Here is a 20,172-nt window from a genome sequence, read left to right as displayed (position 1 = left end):
CTTCTGTTGTGCCGCTGGCTTTGGCGAGGGGGCTTTGGGGGAGGGATCTCGCGATTGTTGGACTCTTTTTTTTTCTGGAGGGGGGGAGTTATTTGGAAGATGGCGCCCGTTGTTACGGGGTAAGTGCTGATATTCAAAGCATAATGATATTAAAAGTTTTTTTTCTCCTCGTGGTGAAACGCTGCCAGTCGTGGTGTGTTAGAGTGATGTTTCTGGGTGTTAGCAGCGTTGCCGCGACCCCCGTAAGCTAACCGCACACAGCGCTACTCTGCGGCTTGACGTGGGGTCAGTTATGCTAAACTATTCTTCGTAGTATCGCCTGGCTTCTCTGCCACTTGTTGACTTGTCGCACGACATGGACCGTTTCAAACTACTTTAGAAACTTTCTGGGCCATCAACGGTTTAGATTTTTCCCTCAAATAGCCTGCTGCGTCTGTTTACTGCGTGTTTCTACTGGTTGAGCACAGCTCCACTGTGATAATGTCTTCACAAACTAACGTGTCGCTCAGCATAGCGCTACATTGTTAACGTACATTAAAAGCATAGCAATCGCGTGGATTAGCCCGTAGCAGAATAATACTAGACTAGTTCATCATCATCCTCAGCACACATCTGCTGCTTCAATTTCATTTTTCCTCCTCAAAAAGTAGCTCATAAAAAAGAAGTTCATAATGTTGCTGTGCCATTGTGCGGTCACATTATTACTAACTGCTTAGAAGCCAACAGAGGTAAATCCTTTACTCTGTGTGAATGAATCCGTGGTATTACACCTTTTATACACAGTATGGTAGTAACAGATGTCACTAACATGCTCTTTGCCAACTCAGTTTATTCTCCCACTTTCTGTCAAGCTTGTTGTTGTTGTGAAACCACATGTAAACAACCCTGATGTGTTTTGTGTTTATGCAGGAAGTTCGGTGAGCGACCTCAGCGTTTGACAAGGTAGAGAGAGACACACACCTCTTCACAGTGCAAACAGCCCAAAGAACCTTAAGTGCAAACAACTTGACTCATGTCAATGTTATATACTGTATATATATATATATATATATATATATATATATATATATATATATATATATATATATCATTTGTTCTTTCTTCTGTTTGTTTCAGGGAGGCTATGAGGAATTACTTGAAGGACAAAGACGACCAAACGGTGCTCATACTGCACGCAAAAGTTGCACAAAAGTCATACGGCAATGAAAAGAGGTTGGTGCGGGAGGATTCTGATGGCGAAAGCTCAAGTGCGTCGTATGTTTGTTTGTTTGTTTGTTTGTTTTAAACGCCTGTTTAAATTCTGTCCATCAGGTTTTTCTGCCCCCCGCCGTGCGTGTACCTGATGGGAAGTGGCTGGAAGAAGAAGTTGGAGAGCATGGAGAAGGAGGGCTGTACGGAGCAGGAGGCCCAGCCGTGTGCGTTCATCGGGATCGGCAACAGCGAGCAGGAGATGCAGCAGCTCCACCTGGAGGGAAAGGTGGGTCGGCTTTTATGACGACGCAGTGCCACAGGGGGTTTTTTGATCCTTATTTCCATGTGATGGTGTCTCATACTTCTCTCATTGCACCACCAAACTCTCAGACGGAGACGAGATGGAAGTGAAAGGGGGACAAACAAAACAAAAAAACACACACAAAAAAAAGAAAAACCCTAACTTGTATTTATTTTTAGCACTTCTGCACGGCTAAGACGCTGTACATCAGCGACTCGGACAAAAGGAAGCACTTCATGCTGTCGGTGAAGATGTTGTACGGCAACAGCGCCAACATCGGCTTCTTCCTCAGCAAGAGGATCAAAGTCATCTCCAAGCCCTCCAAGAAGAAGCAGTCCCTGAAGAACGCCGATTGTGAGTTGAACCAAAAGAAAAAAAGACAGATGTATGGTTTCACCACGCACGTGACGCGTTTCTCTTTTCTCCCCAGTGTGTATAGCTTCAGGGACTAAGGTGGCGTTGTTCAACCGTCTGCGTTCCCAGACGGTCAGCACTAGGTATCTTCATGTTGAGGGGGGGAACTTTCTTGCTAGCTCCCAACAGTGGGGAGCCTTCTACATTCACCTCTGTAAGTCTTTACCTGCGTTTACTTTTATTTATTTAGTTTTTTGTATATCCTCTGTGGTCATGTCTATAGTGTTTTTATATTTGATTATTTGAAATGTTTCTTCATGTGTCCCTTCACTGTTTGCGCTGATCTGAAACACCTATTGAAAGGTAGAGAGGAAGTTATAGACGTGTAAGTAAGTTTTGTGTCATGTTTCGTTTTTGTTTAGTGGACGACGAGGAGTCTGAAGGAGAGGAGTTTGCTGTGAGAGACGGCTACATTCACTACGGCCAGACGGTCAAATTGGTCTGCTCTGTCACTGGCATGGCCCTGCCCAGACTGGTACGCATGTGTCTGTGTCAGTTCACGTACACGTAGGCGTGTTTGTAACTCTACAGGTGTGTTTGTGTTTGTGTTTGTTCTGCACACGCGTACGTTATCTGTTTCCCGATGGGTGTGTTCGCCTCGATCCCTTCAGGTCATTCGCAAAGTGGACAAGCAGACGGCGTCGATGGATGCAGACGACCCGGTGTCCCAGCTCCACAAGTGTGCCTTCTACCTGAAAGATACGGACAGGATGTACCTCTGTCTGTCACAGGAGAGGATCATCCAGTTTCAGGTGTGTAGGGCAATCTCCCACACACACACACACACACACACACACACAGAGACAGGTTTAAGTAGGTTTTTTTGGGAGTGATTTAAATTCTGCTTCCTGAATCTGGTTCTTGTAAAATCTCAGTTCCAGTTTGTTTGTATTGATTAAAACAAATAGCAGATGGTTGAGACTAAAAGAACCTTTATTTCTTAATCTTGAGTTTTCCTATAAAGTTGCTTGTTCTGAATGTATTATGTCTCCTCATTCCTTTGTTTTTCAATGGCTCTCAATGTGACTTACCATAGAAACCACAGATCACTCCTCCGGTTATGTTGCTACAGGTTAATGTTGTGGCCATCAGTTTTAGTTATTTCAGCTTCGCTCCTTAGGAATCAAGTTAGTCTTTCTGTGACGGGCAGCTCTAAATGCAACACCCATTAAACTCGAATGCTGTTGCTATGGAGAAGAAGTCTTCCAGCTGCGCAAATCAGTGCTGCACTAAATTGAAAACGCTTTGTCGGTGCGGTTTTGGTGACAAAACACAGTTGCCAATTTGAAATTGCCCCAAGTTCGGCAAGACTTGAAACTAGTGATTGAGTCCATAAACTCATGTTTACAATGTTTACTGAGTGAATAAATCAAGAGAGAAGTAGAGTCATTTTCTCATTGACTTGTTTTTTTGCAACCGGAGGAGTCGCCCCCTGATGGCCATTATAGAGAATGCCCGTTTAAGGCCCTTCCACATGCACCTATTATGAATGCATAATGCTGGTAGTATGTTACCTCTGTAATGCTTCTTTCGGTGTTAGCATTAGCTAGGGCAGTGCTGCTGTTTCTGTCTGTACACAGCAGAATATGAACTTGTCCGCCGACAGCAGGTATGTGTTGTGAAATTAGTACCCACACAGAGCTCTACCCATTTGATTTAACAAGCATTCCTGAGCAACAGAAGAAGAGAGTCTAGTCTTTGTCCCCGTCATTGGTAAGCTCCTGCCTGACTCTACGGTAGCTTGCACAAGTGTTTTCTAAATAATAAAGTGGGTCCTGATTTTTTTTCCCAATGTTGTTGTTTTTCCTCCAGGCCACACAGTGCTCCAAAGAGACTAACAAGGAGATGGTCAACGACGGGGCATCCTGGACTATCATTAGCACTGACAAGGCAGAGTACACCTTTTATGAGGGCATGGGCCCCGTCCCCACGCCGGTCACACCTGTCCCCGTCGTGGAAAGTCTGCAGGTATGCATGCAAATTGAAAATATGCTCGTTAAGCGTTTTACACGAGTGCCATCTGGTTACCGACTACTTCCTGTTTCAGTTTTTACTCTGTTACTGGTAAGGCCTTTTTAAAAAAAACAAAACGGTTTAAAACCTTTTTTTTGTGTCCGAAGTTAAACGGCGGAGGAGACGTGGCGATGTTGGAGCTGACTGGACAGAACTTCACCCCTAAGCTGAGGGTGTGGTTCGGAGACGTGGAGGCCGACACCATGTACAGGTGAGCGTTTACAAGTGTGTGTGTGTGTGTGTGTGTGTGTGTGTGTGTGTGTGTGTGTGTGTGTGTGTGCGCGTGCGCGCGCGCAACCAACCGTCAAACCCTGTCTCATCTGTCTGTCCCCTTAGATGCGGGGAGAGCGTCCTCTGCGTGGTGCCGGACATCTCCGCCTTCAGGGAGGGCTGGCGCTGGGTGAGACAGCCAGTCCAGGTCCCCGTCACGCTGGTCCGCAACGACGGAGTTATCTACTCCACCGCCCTCACCTTCACCTACACCCCCGAGCCCGGCCCGCGGCCCCACTGCAGCGCCACGGGGGCCATCCTGCGGACGCGCAGCGCCTCCTCCTCGTCGCCGGCGTCTTCCTCCTCGCCGTCGTCCTCCCTGGGCGGACTCGGGGACGGCCACGGGGTGTACAGCGGCAGCGACTCGGGCGTGTCTTCGGGGGCGTCGACCATGTCGGTGCTGTCCCAGTGACTCGGGACGAGCGCGCGGCGTTCTCGCACGCGCCTCGAATGACTGAGCGGGAGAATGCGAGCATGGACTTGTGAGCCAAAGAGGCTCGTGGACCGGAGTCGGAGGCTCTTCATCGGAGGCTCTTCATCAGAGGGCAGCTGTGATGCTAAAGAGGGCTGGGGAGGAAAAAAAGACAAGCTTAAAGAGAATACTTGGCATAACTGAAGACTCTTTGTCTCCCTCTCCTGGTTTGTTTCGGACATGTCAACAGCCGCACTCAAAGGACTTTGATACCTTTGCACCGGAAAGAAGACTAATCTGCCATCTAACTCTCTCAACGAACTGAATTGTACAAGAGGCATCTTGTTTTTGTAATGACTCTGGGTTTGTAGGCTGTTTCCACTTTGCTCTCTTTCTACTGAGATCATGTTCTGACTGAAACTCTGTCGTGTGCAAGGGAAATGTTGTAAGAGTAACATAGTTTTTACGGACCAAGGAATATCATTATTTTTATTTTGTTCATATTATATTTTATAAGCTTGTGCCGAGGTACATATTGACTTTTCTTTTTCTTTTCGGTATGATACTGCATAGTAAGTTCACTTTTGTTACCAAATAGAGTTTGTGTTTTGTCTCAATCTTCTAGGTCAGCGGGTTTAACCGATCAGTCCCAAAAGACTTTCCCCAACTTTTTATATCAAAGATGACATTATTCATGAGTGTAGTGTATGTGTGTGTGATAACTTGTGATGCACTCTCAATGGATTCTGGGAGATCAAGGTCGGTGTTTTCTAATCACTGTGCCATTTTTTGTACCAGAGTGCTTCAACTCCAATCTAATCGTGCCTCTTTTACCACAGCGGTGCTTCTTATTCCACAGTGGTGAAGCCTTTTAGAAGAAATGACAGTACTCAGTGTATGTAGAATAACTGCTAAGTCAAGGAACAAAGAAGGAAGGTCTAAACTAACACACTGCTTTGTTACTGGTCACAGTAAATATTTCAATCTGTGCACATGGCACAGCACTTAAAGGGACAGTTCACCCCAAAATCAACGATACATATTGTTCCTCTTACCTGTAGTGCTATTTATCAATCTAGGGACAAAGTGCCTTAAAAAAAATAAAAAATACATTTGAAAAAAATCAGAAATCATGACGGTTGCTCAAGATAATTCACAGAGCTTGTTGTGAGCATTTTTGTGTGGGAACTGTGGTTGAAAGAAAATAGTCCCCACATGAAACTTTGCTGCTTTATGTGCCTTATAGTCCCATTGGATTGGAGGGGGAAGCCTTTTTGTCAAATATGGCGTCTGACTGTAAATGCAACAGAACTCCTTTAAAGCTGCGGTTGTGCTTCGGGTCTTGCACGATGAGGCGATGACTTGTACAGATTCAGACTCCTACTTTGTTCAGCAGCTTGAGCGAGAAGAAGTCCCTTTATTCTGGCTTAATAAATCAGGAATGATTAAAAGGACATCTTCACAATCACTACACTGTATTTGTCAGGTGTGTGTGTCATACGCTCATGTTTCAAGGAAGGCCTGCTTGCTGCCACTTTTCATGAAGAACGATGTGAATCATCGGACACCTCTTTGTGGTACCACAAAGTCCCAGCCGAATGGTGCGTTCTCCTTAATTTTTCATTCCATGCTCCAAGAATAGAACAGTCCGACTGACGGGTCGGCTCTTGGTTTGATTCAGTGCTTTTTTCAGTCGCCATGCGCTAAACTAAAAACCCTTCCTCATATTTGCAGCTTTTTGGAACGTTTTTTTGTGGCTCTTGGTTAATGGAACTCACATTCTTCACCCCCCCCCCCCCCCCCCCCCCGCCCTCCATCTTTTCATTGTGCTGTATTAGTCTTTTATAAGTAAATCAAGCTGCCACGGTTCCTCGCGGAAATTGTGTTGAATAAAAACAAGTTGCTGCAAGTCGTCACTCAGAAGCGTTTGGTTGTGTTTTTTAAGAGAGATTTAGTTTTTGTTTGTTTTTGTATGTTCAATAAAATATAAATATATATATATATATATATAATATATATTAATATATATATATATATATATAATGTGTACTCTCTACTCACTCAGACCCTGCTGAGGCATTATTGGACATGTGCCACTTGGGCATGCTCCACAGGCTAGAGGTCAAAGCTGGTCCACTATTTTTAAACCTGGAGCCGAATTGCTGGAAAGAAACCTGACACTTTGTTACTGTTTAAGTCGAGTTGTTACCGTGTGTGTGAGTGTTTGTGTGTGTAGTCCTGTGATCTCTCTGTGCCCCTCACACTCTTGATACTTCTAGTTTGAGGACACGGTACTGACTGCGTCTGGGTGCGCTGGAGAAATCGTTGGCAACAGGTGCGCCATCATTCACTTAGTCCATTCACGTACCTTGCAGATCTGCGAACAAGTACCCAGACAGGCCGGGCCACACACGCTCCTCCCGGCATGATAGTCTTGATCCTCACCTCCCATAGTGACGGCTAAGGAGGGCTTTAACTGACCCTCCAGTAAAACCATAAAAACCAGACAGGTGGTGTAGTCAGCTGGCAGGAGTGACTGTTCTGTTGGTTTTACGCGTCCACGTTGTGGATTTGAACGCAGTTGCTCAGTTCTGTTACAAATGACATGACTATATAAAACCTCGTATGGAGGTCGCTGGATCAACGCTGCAACTCCGTGTTTTTGGCTGTGTGTGTGGGGGTGAGGGGGGGGACGACATAATTAAGTGTTAGGGGCCCTGTTGCTAGAGAAAGAGAGCGAGAGAGAGAGAGAGAGAGAGAGAGAGAGAGAGAGAGAGAGAGAGAGAGAGAGAGAGAGAGAGAGAGGATGGGGGTGTCAGATCCATGTAACAACGTCACATCTCGATGTCTCTTCTTGGGAAAGGGGTGAGAGGAAGAGAGAACAGCACAAGCGCAATTATGTGGCTCGCCAAAACACTCTCCAAAAGGACGAGAGGCGCCGAGAAGCGGTCTGCACCCTAAACAGGATTAGAGGATTATTTTTTGCCTTATTTTTAAACATCAACTGAGTTTATACGACTTTAATGTGCCCTTAAAATCAGATTTTATGAATGATGGCTGAGCCTCTGGAATCTTTTATCCAAACTTTTTATTAGGCCAAGTGTGGATTTATAAAAGCAGTATCTGTTGTTTTACCGGAATACCATCGCCCACGTTTTGGAGTGTTTTTACGCACAGCCCTCTCGTGTTTGGATAAGCCAGCACATCATCACTGCAAACTTTCCGAAGAGTGTTGGAACTTTTTTCGTGCGCTGTCACACATTTCGAGTCATCCAGCCTGCCAGATTTCTCAAGCGGATCATCGGTCTCACGTCTAGCTTGTGGCTGTAAACAGCAGCGCGGGGTCGCCACGGGTGCCTCCTAAACGGGGGTCGGCACTGTGCATGTTCTTTCTCTGTCTGTTTTGAATTGTTTCTCGACTCTGGACGACAGTACCATCCGCCATCTGAAATGCTTCCCCTGTCTCCTCTCTTGCTCCTCGTTTTACCCGCTGCGCTCTTCGTGGCTGCGCACGGCGCCGGGGACCTCCAGGGTTTCACCTTCCCCGGTGGGAGCGCAAGCTTCGACCCAACAGGTATAATAAGTACAATAATCAAAAAGGAAAACTCAATTATCAACCTGAAATCTGCCCTTTTTACGCCAATAATGCGCCAATTATCACAGGCATGCCGTTCACACATTGGCACTGCCGAAAATGACACACTGGCATCTGTCTGTGTTAGTTTTTCGTGATTTGTGAACGACCCCTCCCACACACATTTTTTTCCATTCCCAAACCATTCAAAACATATCAACCATTCATAGTTTCTGAAAGTATGTTTTAAAGGCCATTTAGGCCATTTTATATGACACTGAAAGCTAGAGTGAGTCATCATCTGCATAACAGAACACCCAATTAGTAGAAATGTGGTTTTTGAGTCTTTGCCAAAAAGACATTTAGGGAACAATAATCTTTTCTTTCTAATTACATTGAAAATAAACTTATCACACTCTAAATCTCACAGTGGGTTTTATAATAAAAGTGTAACCTCGAGTTGATATGGCTGCTTTGTGCTCAAGTCCAGTCCAACAGTTGCAGCTCACCTGTGGAAAGAGTTAAACCCAGGTCATATGTGGCGGTCCCACAGGGACACAGATAACACCCACACACCCACACACACACTTTTCAGACGGCCTTTGCATACACCATTGATATTTAATAGCCTACCCAGCTTAGAGGTTTCCTCACTGTTGAGAAATGCAAGTTTCATCAACAACAGGGGATCAATGTCTTTGCCTTGTATGCTAGTACTGGGTCTGGCTATGGGAATGAGATGATGGGTCACAGATAATTACTCTCAAAGGTCTTACTTTCAGCAAATTGTTAGGAATTTTAACAATGTATTACCATGCCAAATAACTGTAGTTTGAAAAGAGCCACTTACATCTGTCAGGAAACCATCATTTTGACCCCCTTATGTTCAGTTTGTGTGCTTTCTCCAAGCATGCCTGACGCTAAACTAGCAGTCTATAGTGGTCTGTATCACAGTATCATCTAGCCGTAGCATACTCATCGGTCCTGTGCTGACGTGGGCTGGTTGCATTAGGACTTGTGCCATGTGAAAAAGATGCTACTACTTCTAAGATTAATGCTGTTATTTTTTCCAAAAATATGTCCTGGGATCAGTGTTAGAACTTTTGAGAGATATGAATTCACTTTGTTTCTCTGAAGTCACTTTCCCATAGCTTTAATTTTCCTTACATTGTGGGTGGGGAAGCTGGCTTTGATAGTGGGATTTAACTATAACCTGTGACCCCTGGGCCCTTCATCTCCCTGGAGCTCCAAAACACAGAGTCACGGAGACAAAAATGGACTCAGTGATGACGGAAAGCTGTGTGTCATCTTCTCCTGTATTAGTGTTCCCATATTATACCAAAGCCTGGAACACGCTGTACGGTTTAAAGTCTAATTACAACAGGCTGTTCCAGTTGTAACAAACATGTCTTATTTTTGTGTTGTAATAGTTGATATGTGTTGTCAGTTCCTAGTTAGTTAAAACTGTAACTGTAACAGTTTGCTTTAGTATCCATGGCACTTATAGTCACTTATACAAACAGTAACTAGCCAAAACATGTCAGTCTAGGTTCAGTGGTTAATTCAATCTTAAATCAAACAATGTGAGCAGTACATGGAAGCCCTGGTGCTCTGCAGATTGACATTTGGGTTTTGTTATGATGCTAATCTGTAAAAGGTATCAATTGTAACACCTTCCTTGATAATGGTGGTTAAAATGCTTTGAATGACTGGTATAGTTGTATTTCATTATTGACCTTAGAAACAGCAGTGCGAGGTCCATGTAGCTACTAAATACATTTTGAGATAAGATTGTTTTGTTAAATGGACTATACTGATTATGCAGGTACTTCCTAATACAGTATATGAAAATAATAGCATTTTTTTAATTATTAGATAATTAATTTCAAATTAATTAACAATTATTTTTTATTTTAATGAGTATCTAAAACCCAAATGTTTGGCTGAAGTGCCTCTGTCCTGGAAAACAAAAAATGCCTCTAGAACATGAAAAAACAGTATAAAGATGAGTAGGACTGGGTGCTAAGGAACACCCAGTTGCGTCTATCACCATTTTCTCTCTTTTATGTGGATTTTTCAGTGTTATTGACTGATTATCTGGCGATAGCAATGTGCTTTCCTAAATTTTGACAAGAGTGTGTGGATGAAGAATTAATGCTAAGTTTTGTCAGGGCTGACTAGTTAGCTAGCTATCTTGCTATTTCCACCATGATGTTATGCTACAGTCACAGAACATAAAAAGCATCACATGAACTGCTGGGTCTATGTTACTGTGTAGCCAGACATTACTGTTTTTTACTTACAGTTCTTAATGGCCATTGCCTTTTAAAGTTAGCTAGCATGCTGATTGTTTGTAATGATTATTGTTTGGTTGCTGTAAAGAGTCTGTTATATTGACAAAAAAAAATATAAACTGTTATAAACATTTGTGAATTTTAGTCTACATGCAAGGCTGGGATATGTGTATGCCACCAATTAGAGTTAGCGGTTCAGGCTAGTTGAAAATTCGCTGAGTCGGGAGACGTTGGTTTTATAGGATGGGTGGGGAGGGAAGGTCATTGGTTTTAAAAGCTGACTCCATATTTGTCACTTTGCTCCAGATCAGCTAATAGCCAGGTTTCAACCAGTGGAGGGTACACAATATGTAGAATTTGAATACTTTGCAATAACATTTCAAGATTAGAACCTGAATCCATCAACAACATTACTAAATACCCATATAAATTGGTCTTTAGCTGAAACAAGTTGTTTAGGGGTTGGGATACTCTTTGAGTTTTATTGACACAGCCAGTCAGGAAACACATTGGGGACATTAACATTAATGTGTCTTTTTATATTGCATGGGTTTTAACCACAAGGCTAACAGGACACCCCGCATGACTCATTTTGATGAACACGCAATTAATAATTGCTGGCCCAAACTTTGTTTGTATTCTAAGAGCAACCATGGCCATTGACTTGCACAGATATTTTTTTGTCCAGTGAAATGTTGACGTTTCGGATAGGCAAAAAAGGAGACTTTTCTGATGTACAGTAGCAGAGATGGATGAATAAGTTAATGTGCACACTCCCTCTCTGTTGCTCCTACAAATGTGAATGTGCATTCCATGTATAACTAAAATAATCACTATGACTCAGTACTGAGAGAATTCCTTACATCTGCTCCAAAAGGAGCAGTGAGGATAGAAAAGTGTGTGTAAGTATAGATTAGATGCATTAAACAGCTGAGCTTCATCAAAGGATGAATGATGGATAAGTTGAGTGAAATAATAATTGATGTCATTGTCTCCCTTAATCGACGTAGACCCCTGTATGGTGGTGTATCCACCGTGCATCAGCGAGGCGGATCGCTACAGCCTGGAGGCCCTGCGGAGCATCCACCAGATGATGGACAATGACCAAGACGGAGGGATTGAGGTGGAGGAGAGTTTGGAGGTACAGAACTCGCTCTTCATGAGATGTTTACCCTGTTTTCTTAGCTGTGTGTAAATCCTTGTGCGTGCATGCTCTTGCATGAGACAGACGTGGTAATAAAGTTCAACAACAGGTGTTCAGGCTGCTGGAAGAGTCAAGGATAGCAACGGTATAACTTTTGCTTTTGGCTCGGTGACAAAATGGGTTTGCTCTAATAGAATACTGCAACACTGGTGACCTTCATAGCAATACTTGACAGCATAACACCTCTTAATATTTTCTGACTCCAGCTTCCTTAAGTCTTCAGCCAGTTTCCTAAAGTTGCCACAAACAAACTTGTAAAGATACACTGTTTGCCTCAGTGGTGAAATGCATTCTGCAAATGCCAATGCAAAATACCAATGTCTAACTTCAGTTATTTATTTTCATTTAGTCATGTAAACAAGTGATCAGTGGTTCATCTCTGCATACGGCTCGGTACGTGTGTGTAAAGGCATATTTGCTGCATGTGAAAACTTGTTTTTGCACATTGTGATTTTTTTATTTATTTTTTGTGTTGAATTCAATATTTCCGAATTAATGATATCCAGAGTGAATAAGTATTTTGTCCAATGACTGTGTGAGTCTCTGGCTGTATGTGACATTGGTAGTAAATCCAGAATTGCCTTCTAGAATGCAGTTCAGGGATACAGTATCCAGGGGCTCGGGTTGCGGTTGCCATAGAGACTTAAGGAGGGAGTGTTGGGATGGGGGGGGGGGGGGGGGGGGGTCTGGGCTCATCAGAACACCCCCAAGATTCCCTCTAGCCCTCACATTTAGCCTCCGTTTACAGCCAAGGACACATTCCAAGACAGCACCAACACACACACACACACACACACACACACACACACACACACACACACACACACACACACACACACACACACACACACACACACACACACGTTTGCAATACACACTCATGCTTCTGCTTGCATTCTAAATAAATACAGACTCAAAACACCCACTCCCTATTTCTAGATTGAAATCCAAGTACACAACACACTGCCACATTCACCCAATTTATTTTTGACGGAGAGGTTTTATGCGCAGCTAAGGTTACGTACTTCGTGACCCCTAACCTTACTCTTCAAAGTTTTCACTTGTTCCTTCTATCTGTCTCTTGTCATTCTGCAGTTTATCATGGAGGACATGAAGCAGCAGCAGACCAACAAACACAGCCACCTGCACAGAGAAGACCAACACATCACAATTGAGGAGCTCTGGAGGGGCTGGAAGTCATCCGAAGGTGTGTGTGTGTGTGTATGACAGAGAGAGAAAGTGTGTGTGTTCCAAAGTAACAAGCTCTACTTTGTCTCACTTTGTCTCCTTTCCTTGTGTCACTTCTCAGTCCATAATTGGACTCAGGATGATGTGCTTCGCTGGCTGAAGGATTTTGTCGAGTTGCCCCAGTACGAAAGGAACTTTAAGGACTTTAAGGTCAATGGAAACACACTCCCCAGGTGAGGATATCTCTTGTTTGCTGTTGTCCGAGCGAGTCGTTGTAAAAACAAGTCAGTTGCCGCAAGGAGGCGTATCAACGCGCCAAACTTTGACACCTGTGTGCAGGATTGCAGCCAATGAGCCGTCCTTCCTGAGTGGCCATCTGAGGGTTCAGGACCAGAGAGACAAACAGAAGCTCAACATCAAAGCTCTGGACGTTGTCCTCTTTGGACCGCCTACACGTAAGGACAAGTCCTCACCCCTTTCCCTCGCCCGATGCCTCGCAGACCTAAAAACCCTCCCAGTTTCCACAGAGAACTACTGTCATACATCGATTGTCCCATCTCATCATCTATGATGCATTTATGATCCATCCACCATTAATAATCATGACCTTCCATTGCACCACAGGCCCCCCTCATAACTACATGAAGGACCTGCTGCTCATTGTATCGGTGGTGATGGGAGTTGGAGGCTGCTGGTTTGCCACGGCCCAGAGCAAAGCCAGTAAATTCCACATAGCCAGGATGATGAAAGATTTGGAAAGTCTGCAGAGGGCTGAGCAGAGCCTCATAGATCTGCAGGAACAGTAAGTATTCGGCTATCAGTGTCTCTCACTTACTGTACGTTGATGAATTGACTTTGTTTGGTTTGATTGCCTAAAAATAACGTTCACTTGCAGACTTGCAGAGGCGCAGAAGGAAAAACGCAACGTCGCAGAGGAGAAACAGAACCTGGAGGAGAAGATGAGGGATGAGATCATGGGGGCGCAGGAGGAGGCTTACCGCCTGCACGAGCTGAGGCAGGGAGCCGTCAGCGAGCTCAGCCGCCTCCGATACGCAGAGGAGGAGCTGGTGCAGGTAGACACGCAACAAGAGGAATGCTGCGCTATAGACGCTTGTCATCCTTGCTTTAGTTTGGAAAGTTCAAAGGATTTAAAGGACAGAATAGAAGCTTTTCAAGCAATTTTCCAGAATTTGCCTACATATTGATCCCTAACATTTGACCAATGTGACCCCCTTCAGGTCCGCGGGGCACTGAAGCAGGCGGAGAAGGACATGCAGGCTAGCTCGACTGCCTCCGAGGCCCTCCAGCTGTGGTTGCAGATGACGCATGAGGTGGAGGTCCAGTACTACAATGTCAAGAGGCACAGAGCAGAACTACAGCTTGCCGTCGCCAAGGAAGAGGTAATGTATGGAAAAGGGGGGGCACAAATGAAAAACACACAGGTGATATTTAGTGGGACTGCACTGGATACGTAAGCAAGTAATTATAAAACATGTAAAGGGCACTTACATTTTTATAATTTCTCCTATTACTACATAAACTGACCTGCACCTGTGTATCCTTGCAGGCAGAGAGGATTAAGAAGAAGAGGAGTTCTCTGTTCGGGACTCTCCATGTCGCACACAGCTCCTCTCTAGACCAAGTTGACCACAAGATCCTGGAAGCAAAGTGAGTTAGAAATTACATGTGCAGGTTTCGTCTGTGTACGTCACAGTAATGCAACATATCGTCTTTGTACATCCCAAAGGAATGCCTTGTTTGAAGTAACAGCCTGCCTGCGGGAGCGCCTCCATCGCTGGCAGCAGATCGAGCGCCTCTGTGGTTTCCCCATCATTAGGAATCCCGGCCTGTCAAACCTCACTGCTCAGCTCTACTCGGACTCGATCACCCTGGGGTTTCCCAGAGTGTCCCAGCCATCTTGGTCTTGTCACAGCTCTGTCCATGGATCTATGGAAGATTTGTTAGAAGAGTCTGCTTCTCCAATCATACCTCAAATGCCAGGTAAGTAACAGCAATGGTGGCTTTTTGATTCTTTATTTGGATCCCCATTAGTGTCCACATAGTGTTCGGATCCGGTGACTACAGAGGCCATGGCATGTGATTCACATAACTTTCATACACATCAAACCATTCAGTGACCCCTCGTGCTCTGTATGGAAACGTCTGTAATTTATTTTGTTAGTCAATGGTACAAATCCATCTTTTTTAAAAACTGTGAAACAGTGTGAACTTACTGTCCTGTTAGCCATCGAGCTAACAATGTTGTTAACTGAAACTGATGTTGCCTTAAAATGGAACTCGTGACCTCGTTGGTACGAAGTTGTGTACACGTTAGGCCTGGCGTTCAAGTGGTTAAGTCGTGAGACCACCAATACTAGGCAACGGCAACATGGACGCTACAATCGTGTAGAAGCCACCGAAATTTAGTATGCTAGCGAGTGGGTAACATAATTCAAGAAATGTAAAGGCATAATGACAAGAGGGAAAAAGCTGTTGGGAATATCAACATCTTCCACAGAAGTTTAAAATCACAAAGAAAAATGGACTAAAATTACAATATATTTACTTATTATCCAAAGAAAAAAGAACTTCAATGGCCTCCGCCATTTCTGAAAACATCAACAAACACGTCACGACTCATGAACTCTGACCTTTCTGAAATTTTCACTTACACAGTTGTGAATACCACAAGATTGGGGGCCGTTTCTATAGACTCGACTAATGAACAGAGTAAACAGAACCCCATTTGAAGACAGTGTTAGATAGGTGGCTAATTGAGTTTCTATGCCTATAGAATCATATATTTTGCAAAGATGTGTGGACAAATTGTGCTGTGCCAGATTCTAATGTTGTAAACTAGGGGTATATATTCATCTCTTTACCACTGTCTTATGTTATGAATTGTCTTATCTGTTCTGCTGATTGGTTCATCTTTGATCATCCTCGAGTTCAACCACTGAAGCGCTCTCCTCAAACACGTGGATCCACCATATGTCGGTCACGTCATCCCGGCACGATCACTCAGCCAGCGGCCACCATTATCGCCCCAGACCCAGACCTTCTTATCCCCATCCGAGCCCCGTACCCTTGTGAGGAGGAGGGGCACTTCCCGAAAACTTTAAAGAAACAGTATGTCTTCCTGCCCATCAGTTTTAGAGGCCAATTTGTTCTTACACTTTGCTTATGCTAAAACATGGTCTATCAGTGACACAGTCTTTGTTCATTCCTTGATTCATTTTTTCTTTTCTTCCATGTCATTTCTTTCCCCTATTCTTCCTTTCATTTCTCTCACTAATAGAGACTCCCAAGAGATGTTTTCAGACACAGAATATATGACTTCTCCTCCTCTCAGCAAAATGTTCCCTAGTCCTACTGTTGACACGTCCTCTCAAAAACTCTATCATGATGAAACTGAACTGCTTTCGGACAGCTCCATTACAAAGCATTTGAATAAAGAAGTCGAAGCTGTTGTTGAATCTCCAGTTTGCAAAACTTCAGCAGAAGAACTTGAAGCTTGTCTAGACGCAAGCTGCAGAAAGATGGCAAAAGACAGAGTGTTGGACACTTCTTTGGAAACCCCTTTTTTGAAGATCTCAAAAGAAGAATCTTTGATAGAGACTACATCAAGGAAGATATCCAGAGACAGGAGGGAAGCTCCCATGGATGCTGCAGTTCGAAAGGTGCTTTCCAATGAGTTGGATGCGGAATTCTCAGGCAGGAAAGTAGAGAGAGATACAATGGGAGATTTGAGGGACACTGCTTCAAGGAATGTATACAGAGAAAGAAGTGATTTACCTCTAGACATGAGAAAAATCATTTGGAATGAATTAGAAGCAACAACAGATGCGGCACCTAGGAAGAGTTCAAGAGATATGATGGGGGCTTCAATGGACAACGCCTCAAGAAAGATGATACGAGATGATGTTGAGCATTCATTTTACTCAGTGCCCAGAAGGATTACAAGAGATTCAATGGGAACGTCCTTCGACACTGGTTCTAGAAAGTTTCCATGGAATAATGAAGACTGCCAGCTTGATTCCTCTGTGAGGGCGTCAGCAATGGATGAAATGGTTGAGGCCCCTAGAACACCACCAAGAAAGATATCCAGAGATGAACCGGAGTATTTTACAGATACTGCTTCCACAAATTTGCTGCCCAGAGAGAGATTTGATGCACATATGGATACCTCGTCACCCACAGAGAAGCAAGAGTTCGGTTTAGGACTGTCAACAAGTAGAAGGATACTTAGAGATGAACTTGAGATGTCTGCTGGTTCTCTCAAAAGGAGAATACCAAGAATGCCAAGAGTTGACATTGACACTTCCATAGACACTCCCACAGGAAAAATCTCCTGGGATATAGTTGATGTTCCAATGGAAATACCTAAACAATCAATACTCAGGGAGGAGTTGGAAGCATCTGTATCAAGTTCATATCAAGGTGGAAAAGGACAGCCAGACCTTACGGTAACCTCCCAGGTACCATGGAATTCGTCATCAGACCTTTTGCCTGGCCCGCTGAGTCAGCTTGTGTATGATGGAATCCTCGAGAAGTCCTGCCACTCCGGGGCTACGAACCCATCCAGCCTCTCTGCCTCAACACCCAACCTGCCCCAGAGCAGGCTGCTAGCAGAGGTGGAGCCACCATTGCCACCGTCAAGGATTGCTTTCCCATCTCCTGCATCGCCCCCCGAGACTGGAGATGAGAAGAACAAACATAAGGAAAAGAGCAAGAAATCTTTGAAGCTCAAAAATCTTTTCAAAAAGAAAACTGAGTCAACTCCAGAGAAGCCTCAAAGTGGTCTACAAAAACTCTGACGACCAGCTTAGAATGTTTCCCCTTTTTTTATTGAACTTGAAAATGAGAGTTTCAGAACCTCATAGACGATATCTGGCATGGAAAGCTGAAGTTGATTTATTTTTGATTATTAAGTCTTATGTAGACATATAGTTGATACCATATATTATATTAGCTGCAGTTTATTGAGGCTTTGCCTATGGTTGAAGTATGAAATTGTGCTGCTTTTCTGTATAACAGAGGCAATGCTTGAATTCAACATAAACCTCCAATGAAGACATTTGAAGACAACAACAGTTTTGATTATTTCACATGAGAGATTTCTGTGTTGCTTGTGTTCTTCTCACTGGTTTGAAGTTGTAAAAACGTGATGTAAAATATCTCATCCACTAATCAGGATTTAGAAACATTTCAATCAGGATCTGATGACAGTTGTGGGATGTTTGATCATCAAGTTATCGAAACCACACCCACACAGCAGATTAGTTGAGTTTTTTAAGTTTAGAGTCTTAACTTTGAACTTTTTCTTAACTTCATATTTTATTTTTACTTATTTAGTCTTGACTATTTATTGTTACTCAGGATTTATTTAGGATTCGTAGCCAAGTTTTGAATGGCCTGAATTATGTTTGACACCTGAATAGGTCTGCACTAAGAAAATATAGCCTCCAGCAAATAGTTCATTTTATAACAAAGTAACAAAATATATACATTTTGAATGCTTTCATATCGTATTTTGTATCGGATTGTCCAATAGCGTTTGCATATTTATGGAAAGGGTATGTCAGTGTGGATCTGTTGAGGCCTTTTCTTCTCACCAGAAAAATTGAAAATTGAAAACCCAGCACCTTTTAAGGTTAACCTGCTAAAATGTTGCTGAAATAGACACAAAATAAAACATTTTGATCACATTGTTTCCTGATGCACATACTCATAATTTAAACTGCAGACTGCCTTTTCTTAATTTTTTGAGCTTGGAAATGGGTCAACCTTAACATAGCCAATACTGACCCATTTAAAAAAGCATCTGACCTGATCCTGTGGATCGGCCTGGGATATGCAAAGTTTTATTTAAATGTTTTTGCATTAATTTGCCAAATGCTCATGAACAGCTGGCTTACTATTTTTTTTTCTTTCAAATTGTTGATTGGTTTTATGCTTCTTTTATTGTTTACAGGCATACAGTCAGTACCTTGAGTAGTGTATTGGAATTCAAATAATTCAGAAATTAATTTTAGTTGATTTGAAGATTGCTTATTTGTATATGTTTTTTCACGTCATTATTATTTTGTCTGTTTCAAGCATAAGGAATAAATGACTAAAATCTTTACCCTTATCTTAGAAAAGGAAAAGCACTAAACTGCAATATGAATGTAAGATTTCAAAGGCTGTTGTTATCTGATGATTTAACAAGTGACGATAAAGAAATGAAATTTGAAAAATATTGTGCATGATTCTACAATAAAGAATCTAAACATTGTCAGCATGTCAATTCTTTCAAACCTTTGTGAAAGGAATGTACAAGGGAAAATGCAGCTTAAAAAGGAATAAAGTCTCAATTGGGTATGAATTTTTCTTTCTTTAAAAAAAAAGGATATATATTTATATATATATATATATATACCAAAATGCAAAAAAACAAAAAAACACACACTTACCATAGTTAGCCAAATGACTTACAGAAATTTAGAAACAGTTAGAATCAATTTAAAAATGAGATAACACAATATAATGCAGTGTGAACTGTTGGGTGACATCTCGGGGCCAAACCTTTATTGAAGGCCTTTTTGGTTTAGGGTTTACTCATCATGACCACTAGAGGTCAGGAGAGAGGCTAGCAATTGGCCATATAATTTTCCAGTAAATACACTAATGTGATTTTAGGATCTCTTCCATTTGACCACTGCACTGTATTATACGTTAACAAAAATTTACTGATAAACAGTAAACACAGTGATGCCGAGCACCAACACCTTCATCGGGGTCACTGGTCTGCAGCTTCAGTGTGTCTGCATGTGGAGTTCTGTGGTCGTAGGAGGGGCTGTTTGTCACTCTGGGTTTCCTGTCGAGCTTTACTGATCACAAGGACTACATAATATTTTATTCAGCATGACATGTTCGACATGTAAAATAATACAACTAATTCTTAAACTTCATGTTGACTCATTCAAAATAAGAGCAAGGTATAATGCTATAGCTTAACGTGCAACAAAGTTATAGTGTAAGAAAAGGACATTTGAAACAGATTGTAAAAATGTATGTATGTTAGAAAAAAGAGACCGTTGTCTCTCACGCTGTCTGGTTGATTGTAAGCCTGATAACAGATTGGCCCAAAAGCCTGCACCCACTTGCTTGAGGCGTTTCTTAAACCACAGGACAACAAACAAGAGGAAATGGAAATGATTTAATTCTGTTTGGTTTCCGTTTGAATAAAGCAAACGTGCTTGTGCCGTCCATCCTCTGCCTATTGGTGTGTTTGTCCATCCTGAGCCCGGAACACAACTCGAGAGAAAC

General features: G+C 42.9%; 2 protein-coding genes across 2 annotated transcripts; both read left to right on the top strand.

The window, feature by feature from the left end:
- Positions 1-23: 23 nt before the first annotated feature.
- rbpja (recombination signal binding protein for immunoglobulin kappa J region a) lies at positions 24-6,069 on the top strand. The gene is made up of 11 exons (XM_068726915.1): positions 24-119; positions 910-942; positions 1,117-1,212; positions 1,312-1,477; positions 1,672-1,846; positions 1,923-2,060; positions 2,269-2,381; positions 2,518-2,658; positions 3,719-3,874; positions 4,027-4,130; positions 4,256-6,069. Exons 1-11 carry the CDS (start codon positions 100-102, stop codon positions 4,599-4,601), a joined length of 1,488 nt encoding a protein of 495 aa, XP_068583016.1. The 5' UTR covers positions 24-99; the 3' UTR covers positions 4,602-6,069.
- Positions 6,070-7,464: 1,395 nt separating this feature from the next.
- Positions 7,465-19,138, top strand: LOC137884858 (stromal interaction molecule 2-like). Its single transcript, XM_068726914.1, has 12 exons — positions 7,465-8,175; positions 11,480-11,610; positions 12,769-12,880; positions 12,983-13,094; positions 13,201-13,316; positions 13,486-13,663; positions 13,757-13,934; positions 14,100-14,261; positions 14,429-14,529; positions 14,609-14,862; positions 15,810-15,990; positions 16,160-19,138. The coding sequence occupies exons 1-12, from the start codon at positions 8,052-8,054 to the stop codon at positions 17,676-17,678; spliced, it is 3,168 nt and encodes a 1,055-aa protein (XP_068583015.1). The 5' UTR covers positions 7,465-8,051; the 3' UTR covers positions 17,679-19,138.
- The last annotated feature ends 1,034 nt before the right edge of the window (positions 19,139-20,172 follow it).

This window comes from Cebidichthys violaceus, unplaced genomic scaffold (assembly GCF_023349555.1).
Source record: "Cebidichthys violaceus isolate CVI_PGR_0920_01 unplaced genomic scaffold, fCebVio1.0.p SCAF_4, whole genome shotgun sequence".
NCBI lineage: Eukaryota > Metazoa > Chordata > Actinopteri > Perciformes > Stichaeidae > Cebidichthys > Cebidichthys violaceus.
The sequence above is the reverse complement of the archived record's forward strand: the minus strand, read 5'-3'. Positions and strand labels throughout refer to the sequence as shown.